The sequence below is a fragment of the Sinohyriopsis cumingii genome, chromosome 10 (assembly GCF_028554795.1).
Source record: "Sinohyriopsis cumingii isolate HCF-2022 chromosome 10, ASM2855479v2, whole genome shotgun sequence".
Lineage (NCBI taxonomy): Eukaryota > Metazoa > Mollusca > Bivalvia > Unionida > Unionidae > Sinohyriopsis > Sinohyriopsis cumingii.
In genome coordinates, this window is record NC_142970.1 from 14113308 (window position 1) to 14126889 (window position 13582).

At 34.6% G+C, this 13582-nt stretch overlaps 1 protein-coding gene across 6 annotated transcripts in view; it reads left to right on the forward strand.

The window, feature by feature from the left end:
- Nucleotides 1-13582, forward strand: part of LOC149789623 (band 3 anion transport protein-like) — a 256790-nt gene that overhangs the window by 169581 nt on the left and 73627 nt on the right. For all 6 annotated transcript variants that reach the window (XM_089971657.1, XM_089971656.1, XM_089971658.1 and 3 more), the window contains 4 exons: nt 1561-1754; nt 3135-3289; nt 7244-7424; nt 8549-8684. In XM_089971657.1, coding sequence (XP_089827783.1) covers nt 1561-1754; nt 3135-3289; nt 7244-7424; nt 8549-8684 — 666 coding nt within the window. The remainder of the gene's footprint in view (nt 1-1560; nt 1755-3134; nt 3290-7243; nt 7425-8548; nt 8685-13582) is intronic.

The following is a 13582-nucleotide window of genomic DNA, read 5'->3' on the forward strand; positions in this document are numbered from 1 at the left end:
TGAAGGACTAAACAGATTTAAAACAAATTTTTTATGAGCCTTTACATCAGGTAGCTTTCCATCAGGTTTGATTGTCAGCATTTGATGCTAAATTCAATTGCGTTTTGGCTCCTGTACCACATATGACTCTGTCCTTAAGTTGCATCAGTATTTTTTTCATGCAAAAACATTTAGAGGACTTATTACACCAAAGTTAGGTTCTATATGCGGCTTTAGATTAAGTAATGTTTGATATTGAGTTTTTCTGACAAAAATTTTATAATTATGAGTCATATTTTCAACCTTTTTACTATGAATTTTATCTTAAAAATAAACCAAATTACATTGTAATCAGCAGATATCACTGTTTTATGAATGAACTGCATGTAGTTCAGCTTCATTTGAGAGTATGAAGATATGAAAAGGAAAATGTTATATCATTTTTATTCTTTTTCGGAATGATGGCTTGATTCTGGCTCTTTCTTAAATGAAAAGTTAATAGGTTTATAATTTGTCAGTATTGCTAAAGTGAACAGCCTTAAAATTGTTGCGGGATACGTTATAATTTTTGCAAATTTTTTGGGACTTCCGTGATCATGTCAGTTGAAATTGTCATTGTCACTGTCATTTATCTGGAGTCATGCTGGATTCATGCCAGGAAGGGTGAAGTTTCTAATCTTGCCCGGGCAAGATGAGGACAGTTGCCATGTTGAGCCCTTTGTCAAGGCACTTTATTCCTGTAGCCTCTGCATGATATAACCATTGATATGTTGATGTACAGTTAAGGTGGCACTCTACAGTTTCGTATTTTGAATAGGGTTAGAATTTTAAAGAAAAAGAATTTCCCCGGCTTTCTCATTGGTTATACTGGCTATTTAAAAAAGACCTTGTATATCTTAGGTATAATTCAAAGAACCTTTAATTCCCTTTATTTTGATGTATGATTGATGGGTGTAATATGGGTTATAGAGTATACAGCTTGGCCTTACTCCAGGTGTGCACCTTTCAAAATAGTGCTTGCTCTACTTGGTCATTTTCACTTCCTGAACTTCAGAGGTAAATTGTATAAAAAAGAGCTTTTAACTTTTTTTTACATTTTATATATTTGGTAATTCATTCATTGCACTTTCAGAAGCTGGTGTTGTCTAATCTGGCAAAATTCATTTTCCCTATTTTAATAGCTGCTATGGATAGTGTACTTTCGACTAATTCAGGCTGATTTTTTAGCACAAGGGAGCAGTCATTTTAGTTAGCAGTGTGCTTTAATCATGTACACTTTTCAAAAGTACAATATCCAAAGAAATAACATCCACATCACATTAATATAGCATAGAGGTATGCCAACATTCTCTCCATTGTGCATGTTTTAAATGCGAACAACTTCACCTTACATACATCACTTTCTCAAAAGTACATAATAACTGGTGAGCGCCTCCTAAGCACAAAAGAAATAAAACTGTTCAGTATGTTTGTGTTTGTGTGTGTTAATATATTTTGTAATCCCTGTGTTTTTGAGATCTCCTGTGTTTGCCACTGTGGGTATGTTTCAGAAAAGAGTTAATTTTAAAATATTTTTTCCAGGTCAGAGGTGAAAGGTCATCGCCATAAGCATAAGCATCATCACTATTATTACTATGACGGGCTCAACAAGGAAGATTTAATGATGAGGCGCCACAAGGGGAGTGAGGTAGAAGTCCAGGACGTCCTTAAAAGGGTTCCTACTGAACTGGAAGAGGCCATTACATTGCAGAAGGCTGATCTGGATGACATGGCCAGTATGTTCTTGTCGTTAAAACGTGCACAAATCCACCGCTCCGGTGGCCTAGAGGTTAGAGCGTCCGCCTCGGATGCGGGAGGTCGTGGGTTCGATCCCTGGCCGAGTCATACCAAAGACTTACAAAAATGGTACTAACAGCTGCATCGCATGGCACTCAGCTTTAAGAGGTTAGTGTTAGGACTGGTCGGCCTGGTGTCAGGATAGTGTGACTGGGTGGGACGTCGTGCTACATGTCTTTGGCGTGATGCTCCAGTGCTAGACATCACTTTAAACTGCCACACTGCATACATTGTAGTGATATGGCTGAAATATTGTTAAAGCTACATTAAAAATTCAAATCACACACTATAAGAGTGCTGCATATCCATCAGTAAAGAAGAAATGCAAGGCCAAAGTTTTATCATCCTTTCATGGCAACAACAATAGATGATATTGTTTGGTGATGGGGGGTGGGTGGGACATTCTTCATAATAATTCGCCTCATTCTTTTGATGAGGATTTGTAAAGTGTTGTGGTTTGAGGTCTCCATTGATAACTTTTGATTTCAGTGACACTGCTGGGAGAGATAAAAGTTAAATATGAGGAAGTCTTTTACTGAGGGTTATTGTACTTGAGAGTCTTCATTGTCGCATTGATAACCTTTGATTACTATTACACTGAAGCAGGAACTACAATCAAGTAAAATAAAGGCTAAAGAAAATTTGACCAATTTAATGTGACCCATGACAGTACATGTTCGTAAAAGGGGTAATGGTATGCTGACAGGTGTACATTGAGAGGCCTTTGTATTTTTGCTGGAGAAAACTGGAAATGTTAAGGAAATCAAGAATTGAACACAGGACTGTAAAGGTGTAAAGCACTAACCTATCCACCCTATAGAACTCAGTTGCTATTGTATAATGTTATCAGTCATCAGGTGGGAGGACATGCATTGTGTAATACTTACGATCATGCCATTGTGTAATACTTATGATCACGCTATTGTCTAGAATATCTTGTATATAATTGTTCTTGTTTAATTTTAATGGATTTTTTTTTTCTGTTTTCGTATTCTAGGTGAATTTTGTCCTATTTTTGCTTACCCAAATTTTTTAAATTTTTGTAATGTTACAACGCAGGCCAGTTTGTTGCTTCAAAAGTATATGCTAACTTCAGTCAAGAAATCCATGTATTGGTATTGGCCATCTACTGCACAGGATATTGTTATTACTGACTATGGAAAAAGTTATTGGTCTGAATCTGAAACATTGAGCTATCAAGAATACATATAGTAATCATTATTATTATTCTTCACAATGAAGATAAATAAATTGGCTTTAAGAGAGCAAGCAAGATAGAGGAGTCCACATAATTCTATATTGGTTTGTTTTCTGTGCAGGCCACCGTAGAGAAGACATGTCAGGTCTCCGGCGGCACATGATTGAGAGGAAGAAGCATCGCACAGTGTCATCATTTGTGAGCATTGGGAAAAGCGAGAAGAAGAAATGGAAAGAGTTGCTGCTGAGAAAAAAATATGACCACAGTCCTCATGAGGTCAGTGATTAAAATAATGGAATTTGTCATCCTTAAATTTTTGCATGGTTGTTGCAGCATGTTGGGGACATAAATATTTTATGACTATTGATGCTCTTATTATTTTGGTGAACAGTGTTTTTGCAAATTTAGTTTACTTGCCAAATTAAAAACGTTTTGCTTGATGTATTTTTTTGGGATGCTTTATACTAATTTGATAACCAGTAAGAAAAGCTCATCTGGTCATATGGCCATGTCAAGTTACGGTATAGTCCACTGTGCATCATCTATCAACTGCTATCCTTTTTAATTTTATATTTTTTACTGTTTTGATTGCCTGTCCTGGGACATGAGTAAAAAGAAGTACAAGAATTCTTTTTTTGATGAATGAGTTACAAAGAACGTTTGAAGATGAAAATACCCCAGAAGTATTGAAAACATGATGCCACTGCAAGTTTTGAACTTGCTGCCTAGCCATATACACAGAAATAAAGACACCTGTGGGTGTTTATATATATAAGATTTCATTGTGATTAAGTTTGGACATTTATGGGCTGAAATCTTCAAGATTTCAGGCACTTTGGTGTGGAGAAACATGGTTATTAATGAAGTGATCATCCATCTGATTGGCTGAGATTATTACCACTCTGGAAGAAAGGTTTAGATTAGGAATGATCAAACTTGGAATATAGGCTTATATTAAGACCTTGATCAAGTTCAGTAATGAGCAAGATCCATAAATATTAATGAGATAATCTTGCATCTGATTGGCTGAGCTTGTTGCTGCTCTGGAGACCATGTATCTGGTCTGACATTGATTCAGTTCGGAATGTAAGCCTAGACCAGGATGCTCTTGGACATAAGTAATGAGCAAAATCCATATATATATTATGAGCAAAATCCATATATATTATGAGCAAAATCCATATATATTATGAGGTGATTTTGCATCTGATTATCAGAACTTGTTACCGATCCGGTGGCCTAGTGGTTAGAGACATCGTAGCAATATGACTGAAAAATTGTTAAAGCTACGTTAAAAATCCAAATCACATCACATCAGAACTTGTTACTATCAAGACAGTATTTCTGGTTTTACTTTGATGTTGTATGTTCAGTAATAAACTCAATCAGCACATTATAATGAGAGGATTGATCATCTGATTGGCCAAACATGTAACCACTGTCAAGGTCATATCCATTTCTCGCCTCCCATTTCAATAAAACTTGGTAAATAGGTTTATATCATCAAGATCTTGGATGAGTTTGATTGTGAGGAAGAGGTATGCATGTTGCTCATGCCTTTATCTTTGATCAGAATTGTTTCAGATTAATAAAGTAGATAAAAAAATTGACGTGACAAAAAAGTTGGGAGGTAGCTTACTTAGGCATTATATTCTTAATATAGTACAGAAGTCTGTTTAGAGAAATGGTCAACTGTTAAATCAAGTGAGTCAAGTAGACAGTATCAGACCCACTTGTACTTCATGTTGCAGAGAATGCAATATTTCCAGTTACTTTAGAAAAAGCAAGAAGCTACTTGTTGCAAGTGCTTCTATGCTTGCAGTAAAGCATGTTTTTTCCTCAGATAATTTGTTGTATGATAAAATTACAAAGAGGTGATTATGAAATGTTGTTATTGTAATGGGGTTTAACGCCATTTTTCAGCACAAGATAGGCTATACATGGCGGCCAGTATTAATGGTAGAGGAAGAACCCAGGAAAACCCTGGAAAAAACCACCGACCCACGAGAAGCTACCGGCAAGCTTTCTCACAAACCCACATTAGCCAAGCCTGAGCCTCGAACCCACGCAGACAGAGGTGAGATGGCAGTGATCTGTAACGGCGAGTGCTTTAGACCACTCAGCCACTCGGGGCCCCATCAAATATTGTTTATATTTTTGTGGGCTTGATGTAGATATAGCTGCTAATATAACTAGTGGAGAAAGAACCCAGGAAAACCTTGGGAAGAACCACTTTCCCATGGGAAACTACTCGCAGCCTTTCTCACACACCCACATAGGCCAAGCCCAAGACTCGAACCCACATTTAGAGAGGTGAGATGGCAGTGATCAGTAAAGATGTGCGCTTAAGACCACATAGCCACCTGGAGCCCCTATTAAAAACAGTAAAATATCAACTAGTTTGAAACATGCCTGGGTCATTTGGCTCATTGTATCCCCTGGAAAAGCGTTTAGCTCGTATTTCCTTTGCCAGCAGTCGCTAATAATTTGATAAAAGTGCTGTTGAAACAAAACAACCACCTAACCGTTGGGAAACCTGAATTTTGTACAGATAAATGGCTGTTGAGATAACTAGTAAATATTTTTAGAATTAGTTGTGTATTTGTGGGATGCTTTATTGGTCCACAGAATTGAAATGCCTAAAGAAAAGTGGCATTCATATAATTTACATTGTGTTATATTGGGCATTCATGGAATTCTTCAGAGCCATGTCTTTAAAAGTTGGGATGTACAAGTCATTGATAGTTAATTACCATCTTGATTTTAATTTAAGCACCCATTTCAAATTTGGGAGCACTTCTGGTAAGTACATTTTTCAAGGTTTCCGTTTTGGGGGCACCAGCTTTGGTGATTTCAGATTTCAGAGATTAACGAGTATAATTCTTTGAAGTGCAAAAATGATAATAACTACACAACTATGTATGTTATTTCATTCATAAGAAAATAAAACTGAGTTGCTTGTATATTTTTGTGGTTTGAGTTATCAGCTTATAGCACATATTAATTATACAGAGAACATGCTGTACAGGTTTCTTGTCACAACACTATCACCAAAAAACCCCACATATTTCACTTGCAGCAAATGACCTGGGTACAGATTATCCGATTTTGTTTTGTTTTAAACATGATTATGAACCTTCATTATTTGTTTAAGTGCCACTGGTGGTTGGTTGCAATCACTCAAAGGTGTTTACTGTGTGAACAAAGCACCTTGGTAAAAAGAACAAGTCTATATTCCCTGTCAAACTAAAAACTGTGAACATAGGAACCAATCCTACATTTACCTGCCTAGTGCCAAATAAAGTATGAAAGAAATAAAATTCATATTGATATTCATATTGCAGTGATTTTAGACATATATAATGCAAATATGAAGTTGCTGTTATTTCTTGATTTATAAATTGTTCTCATTGATATAGGTGTAAATGTCTACAAGTGGGGCTGGCTACATTGCTTATGTAAGCTTTACAATGGGGAGGTACTGTGTGGTGGTTTATAAGCTTGTAATAATGTAGCTTTGAAATAAAATGTCACTCATAAAATATTCTGTTGTGGAACATGATTTTCAAAGGGAAATAATGTTGAAAAAAAGGAATTTACATCAACATTATCTTTTAATCAACCTGACATCGATATGTAAAATGCAGTACCAGTACACCTAATTCTTGTCAGCTTTGGGTTTTTATTAGTTATGCTACATTTGATGTGAAAATCATTAACATTTTAATAAAATAATTGATAAAATTGAAATGTGTAATTAGATCAATAGGTACTTTGTTGCACATTTAATTTTTTGCTTTGACTTGGCTAAAAATAATCAAATTCAGGAGCAACTGCATTAAATAAAATGTTAACAAGTTCGAAAAAAGAGGCACCAAATTCTGAATGGCACCAAAATTATAGTTTTTACACTTTTACCATATTTGCAAATTCTATTTATTACATGTTTGCAAATAAAAACTATACTATGTTTACCAACACATTTATTACTAACTTGCAAATACACATTTGACCATTTTTGCCAACACTATCAATACATACTTATAAGTACAAATTATACCATTTTTGCCAACACTATATATTACATACTTGCATATTCAAATTATACCATGTTTGCAAACACTTGCTTGCATACTTGCAAATACTTGTTCTACCTTATTTGTAAATTTTTTTACAAGAGTTGAGCTGTTTTTCTTTCCCTTGTGACAATATTTGACTTTTCTTACTCAGATGTTCGTCGAGTTAGATGAGTTGTATGTTGGTGAGAATAAGGACATCGAGTGGAGAGAAAAGGCTCGTTGGATCAAGTTTGAAGAAGATGTGGAGGAGGGAGCAGAGAGGTGGGGTAAACCTCATGTGGCCTCACTGTCATTTCACAGTCTCTTGGAACTCCGAAGAGGATTAGAGCAGGGTATTGTGATGTCACATGACATCAACAGTATTACTTTTCTTAAATCTTTCTCATATTTACTCTCTGAAAGCTGCATTCTGTACAAAAATCAATTTCAGATATGATCTTTGCAACCCAGATCTATCAAATGGTGTAATGCCCTCATGTCAACCTCAGTTACCATTATTTAAAAGGGGGCATAGCTTTAAGTTGGTAATGGCTTTCTATGACATTGCTGGCGATCTTGACAAAGAGAATATTTATAATATGAAATAAACTTGATTTCTTAGATCCTTGAGTGCTAATAAGGCTTTACCAAGGAAATTTCTTGGCAATTTTTTAAAGCAACATGGGATTTATTTTCAAATGGAAATTCTTTAACAAAACTCCACATAAAAGTGACTGTTACATTATTTTTATCAACTCCATGTTAATAGGAAGTGAGCCATAGCAGTCACTTTTCTGGTGCCAGCAGCATTGTTGTCAACTGTTATGTGTGCTATTCAAGCATTAAACAGCACCTTTATCAGAAGATAACCAAATACTTGATTCTGGTTCATTAGCTGTATTTTGTCCTCCGTGTAACATCTCATATGGGGGCCCCGAGTGGCCGAGTGGTCTAAAGCGCTCTCCGTTACGGATCACTGCCATCTCACCTCTGTCTGCGCCGGTTCGAGTCTCGGATTCAGCCAATGTGGGTATGTGAGAAAGCTTGCCAGTAGCTTCTCTTGGGTCGGTGGTTCTTTCCGGGGTTTTCCCGGGTTCTTCCTCCACCATTAATACTGGCCGCCATGTATAGCCTATCATGTGTTGAAAAATGGCATTAAACACAACAACAACATAACATCTCATATGTGGAGTTGAGAACCAGACTGTAGATCAAATTCAGGATAGACAGATTGATGTAAGACAGATGATTTATGAAATGGAAATAGTCCAAGGTAGAAGTTGCCATTATTGCGTTTGATTTTTGTATTCAGTTCAGTTTTTAGAGTAATTTGTTGTAAATTAACATGCATTCAGAAATTGTGCAGCTGAGAATAGATCCTGCAGTAATATTAAATAATGACAGAGTAATGATAATAAGTCAATAACAGTTTTTGTTCCATCCATAACGTTTTAAAAAATGTTTGTTTGTTTTACAGGTGCACTGATGCTTGATCTTGAAGCGAGTGACCTCTCATCAATTGTACATAATGTGGTGGAGAACATGGTTATTCATGATCAGATAAGAACCGAGGATAAGGCAAATATCATACGGACATTGCTGCTCAAACACAAGTAAGACTGGTATTTTGGTTTTGCTATTGTTGGATTTCCAGATTTTTTTATTTTTATAATATGGTTAAACATTTTCTTAATTTCCTTGATTGATTAATGTAGCTCAATCCTGAATAGAAATGGATGTTAAGTTAATATGAAAAGAAAATTTTGCATAATTAATTTGTGGTTGCAAGAATGATGATACTTTTATTGGGGGTGAAAGGTGGGTGGTGGGGGGGACAGGAAAATTCTAATTTATAGTTAATACATAACTTCTGTGGATAGTGTTCTAATGAGGGAGTGATGTACTTCCAGTTTTAAATTTGTTTCAGAAATTGGACTGAAAAATACCACGTAGGAATATTGTACAAAAAGTATTGTTAAATGTTTCGATTGAGGACTTGCATTAGTTTTGTCATGAAAATTTCGTCTTTAAGGTAAAAGTTGTAACTTGTTGGTGGGAATAACCATTATTTCCATGTGTAAATGATAAGGTTCAGTGATTTTACATTTGTTTTGATAAAAGATCCCTTGCACGTGTATGCCTTAAGAGCTGATGAACAGCGCCAACCAACCTTCTTGTTCTGGAATGTATCCAGTGATTATGTTTCAGCTTAGATAATCATTTTTTTGTCAGTGTGCAGTTTATATAAAGAATTTAAGTTGACTGTGTATTTTAAGAACTTTTTCCCTCTCATTTACCATCATTTGTTTGGTTTGTCTTTTGTTTTGGATATTTAAATTTACCTGGCTCTCTATAGCCAGGATTGTGCTGATGTGTTGTTTTACCCTTTACATATTGTTGACCAGTTAATTTCAGTTACTGACCCATTTCAGTGGCATTTGCTTCATGCATTTGGATTTCCTAGCCAGAAGTTATTCAGTGTTGTCAGCATTCGTGTGTTTCTGTATAAACTCTACAGTCATTTCTCACAAATCAACCTGGAAATTGACAAAACAAGTGAGTTTGACAAATATTTCCCAACAGATCCATCACTTGAGCATTTTTAACTAATACCTTTTTTTTGGTATGTAAAATTAATTACTGCAAACAAGCAAAAGGTCTGTGTTTGCAAATTTTCTTTTGCATCTTGCTGTCTAAGATCATGTGACAGTCATATGATTAAGGAGATTGCAATACAACCTACATTGTTTGACAAGGATAAGTGGTCCTTATGTATAATACACTCCAGATAGCCGACTTGAAGGATTTGGTATTTCAGATATCTTGATTATTTTCTTTCCGTGTACATTTCTTTCATGTACGCAAATGTTTTCCCATATACCCCCAAAGAACAAAATTTTAAATAAAAATGGTTAAATTATTGGCAAAATTTAGTCTAATTTTCAGTAATTTTGTTTGTAACTTTGGTTTTTTACTTAAAAAAATGAAAAAAGTTTTTTTAATTTATTTATTTGGTCAAACATTTTTTTACAACTGCCTTAGACGATTGATTACATAAATAGTTCTCAAGAATTAATGAGAAATAATTATAAAAAATACTCTATTGACATATACAAGAAAACCAGTCAGAAATTTCCAGCAGAGTTGGGATAGAGTCAAACTCGTTTACTGCACCGGGCTCTGCAGGGCTATAGGTGATCACTGTGTTGTCAGAGAATGAAGTAGAATGTGAAAGTGACAATAATGAAAGTACTCTATGTGGAATATGAAATAAAGGAACTTAAAAATTATTTTTTGTTGTTGCTTTCACATGGTGGCTACCATTTGATTTGACAGCTGTAAACATAACAGATTCTCTTGTGGCAGTTTTCTTGATGTCTTGGAGTGGACATGTGGATTTGCATTCCATATTCAGATGGAACTTTTGTTTATATGAAATATAGGAACATGCTTTGCATATTTGCTTTTGTCGTGATACTCTTTCATTTATTGCATTGCTAAAGGTCACCAATTCTGAGCAAAAATGCTGCAACAGTTGTCATAATGACTGACGTGCAAGTTTTCAAAAGTACCTACTATATGAGCAGTGTGATGAAGGTCTTTGCCATTTGTTGATTGTGAGAGGAATGAAGTGAAATGAGTCATTTAGCTTGGAATAGGTTTTCCTCATACTTACTGGTTGCATAGATAGGAATATATTTTGACACAAAAATGCATCTTGAATCATATAATGTTATTCATTGAGTTTGATAAATTTGATATTATGTATAATATTACTGAACCAGTTTCATAAATTTTAATCTAAAAGAACACTGATAAAAGATCCCTATCTGCACATCTAATGAACTCATTTGAAAGATCCTGTCTGCAGATGTTTGACATCATGTGATTTAATTGCCTGCATGTGTTATGGCATAGCATCCAATTTGTTTTCTTTTATCATTTATAGTTTGTATTACTAATAATGGCAACAAATGTTATGGTCTTACTAAAATTAATAATAAGGAACAGTACTGCTAGCATTTCAGGTCAACTTTGTATGTTAAGGGAGGCAACTAAAATTTAGGTCAATTATTAGACCGGAGTTATTTCCCTTTAATATTGTTTACCTACGGTAATACTTGAAATAATACTATAAAATGTGGTTAAAAAGTAATGACAACAGTTCCTCAAATAATGTTTTATGTAAATTGTCTTGTAACTTATTTAAGAAAGAAAATTGTTAGAAATTTGTTTCTTTTTTTTTCGAGCAGTATTTTTTCAATACTTAAATTGGCAGTGAATATCAATAGAGTTAGATTCTTTCTTTTGATCTTACGCATCAATTGAACAGGCCACTGGTATTATCAGTACTTTGATGCATTCATGATTGAGCTACACAGAAAAATGTGTGTTTGAGATACGTGTTTTTTTATGTCTAATGTTTCTACACATGTCATGACATGTCTATATTATATCACACATCATTCTCCCTGCTTTTTGTTTCATACTTATCACACTGTAAATCACAAAATATCATTTTTCAAATAAATATTAAAAAAATTTTCCTCAATACTTTTGAACAGTATTTTGTCAAAATAGAGATAGAAACAAGCTTATACCCATTACAACATTTCTAATGGTCCTGCAAGATTGGAAAAATGGGAAAAAGTAGGGAATAAGAATAAGATTTTCTTCCTGAAAAATTGTTTTATCAGAATGTAATGATGCTGCAGTCAGTTTATGTGCAGTTGCTGCATAGATAAGTCTTGCCTCTGAATGTCTCAGCACCAGTTAAATAAATCACTAATATTTTAGAAGTGCAGAAATGTCCTCAATGTCCAACTGATTCCCTTTTAGCATAGACCAATGAGTAGCAGCAAACTCAAGTAGTGTCCAATAACATGGGGAAAGTATACTCGTATACTGTAACAATGAGGAAAATTCTTGGAAAGGGAAAGTTTCAGACCAGTTCAGAAAGTAGTAAATAATTTCTGTAAGTTTCCTTGGAAAGACACCATTTCTGAACATTTCTAGTCATTATTTCTGTGCATATTTTGTCATGTATAAAAGTCATGCAAAAATGAAGCTAATTTAGAGTTCTGTAGTTGCCATTGATGTTCAGCTTTGTATGTTGGTCATTTGTCAGGTTTATATGGTTTAACATGAGTATCCCTTATTAATTTGGGCAGCTATAGTATTTGGACACTCTTTAATCAGTACCCCCACCCCCATACTGATTTTAACAAGGAAAAGCATTGAAGATATAAACAAATTGTGTAACGCTTAGTCATTCCAGTCATCAGTTTATAATTTCTAACCTGATAACAATGGAAGATGGGTTTATCAACAGGCATGGGCCTGTCATTGAATAAGGACAGTATTTTGTGATTTACAGTTATAATAGATATTTATTTGCTATTCACATTTTTTTACAAGACATTAAGCTTCATAAAAACCGCTGCAATAATTGTTGTCCTTTCTTATTAAATTGATATATGATATACTCTTGAGAACAATTACTAAGCAGTATTCTAACTTTGTATCTAGATCTCCAGTATTATATATTTTAAGGCATGTAATTATTTTGAAAATATTGCATTTTGAGCCTAGAACTGACAAGTTGACTAGAACACTGCAGTTATAATAATATAGATGTTTCCACAATTAGGGGTAACCATGGGGTGTTAATGTTTTGGTATATTCCTTTTTATTATTTCCATATTTCTCTGATGATAAACTTACACTCTATGCTAAACACATTCCCAAGTCTTAAAATTTTTTGGAACGTATTTTGCATGAAAGTTGTGTCCTATAATAAGTTGATTCCTTGCTTTTCATCACATCTGTCATGGCAGACCCCCCAACCAAGTTTATCATAAGAGAAGTGATGGTGTTATATAAGGTTTACATGCCAGGTTTTCTTGAGAATGGAAATACTTACCTTATTCTTTCAGTCATGGCTATTCCATATACAGTTATTGAGGTATTCTTTCAGTGATGGTTATTCCATGTAGTCATTGAGGTAATGGTCACTGTTTGTGGAAGGGAGTGGTGGAACAGAGTAGAAATAAAGAATTATTGTGAGTGGGTGAACAGTAGCAACCATAATTGTAATCAAGTCATTTTTGTGCATCTTATTTTCTGTCAAATAAAAATTTGTTTTAAAACAAAGGCACATGATTTTAAGGTAAATACTGACCCCTAAAGAAACCTTCTAGAACCATGAGAAATGAGATTACTTTGGCATACAGAGGGGATAGTTTTTTATTAAAATCTGTATGGGAGATAATTCAACAAAATATGTGTTATTTTATTTTGGGTGTGTGTGTCAGTATCTTCCTTAAGGCCTTTATCAGAGTATTTGAAAATTTGGATATTTGCTTGCTTTAAGTTAATTATCTTTAGGTTTCTGTCAGTATCTGTGTGTCAGTTACAGGCATGTCTTGACAACATAGACATATTTTTAATTATTTAAAGGTTACTGTCAGCGCATGTGTGTCAGCTGCTGGCTTGTCTTAAGTACACATAC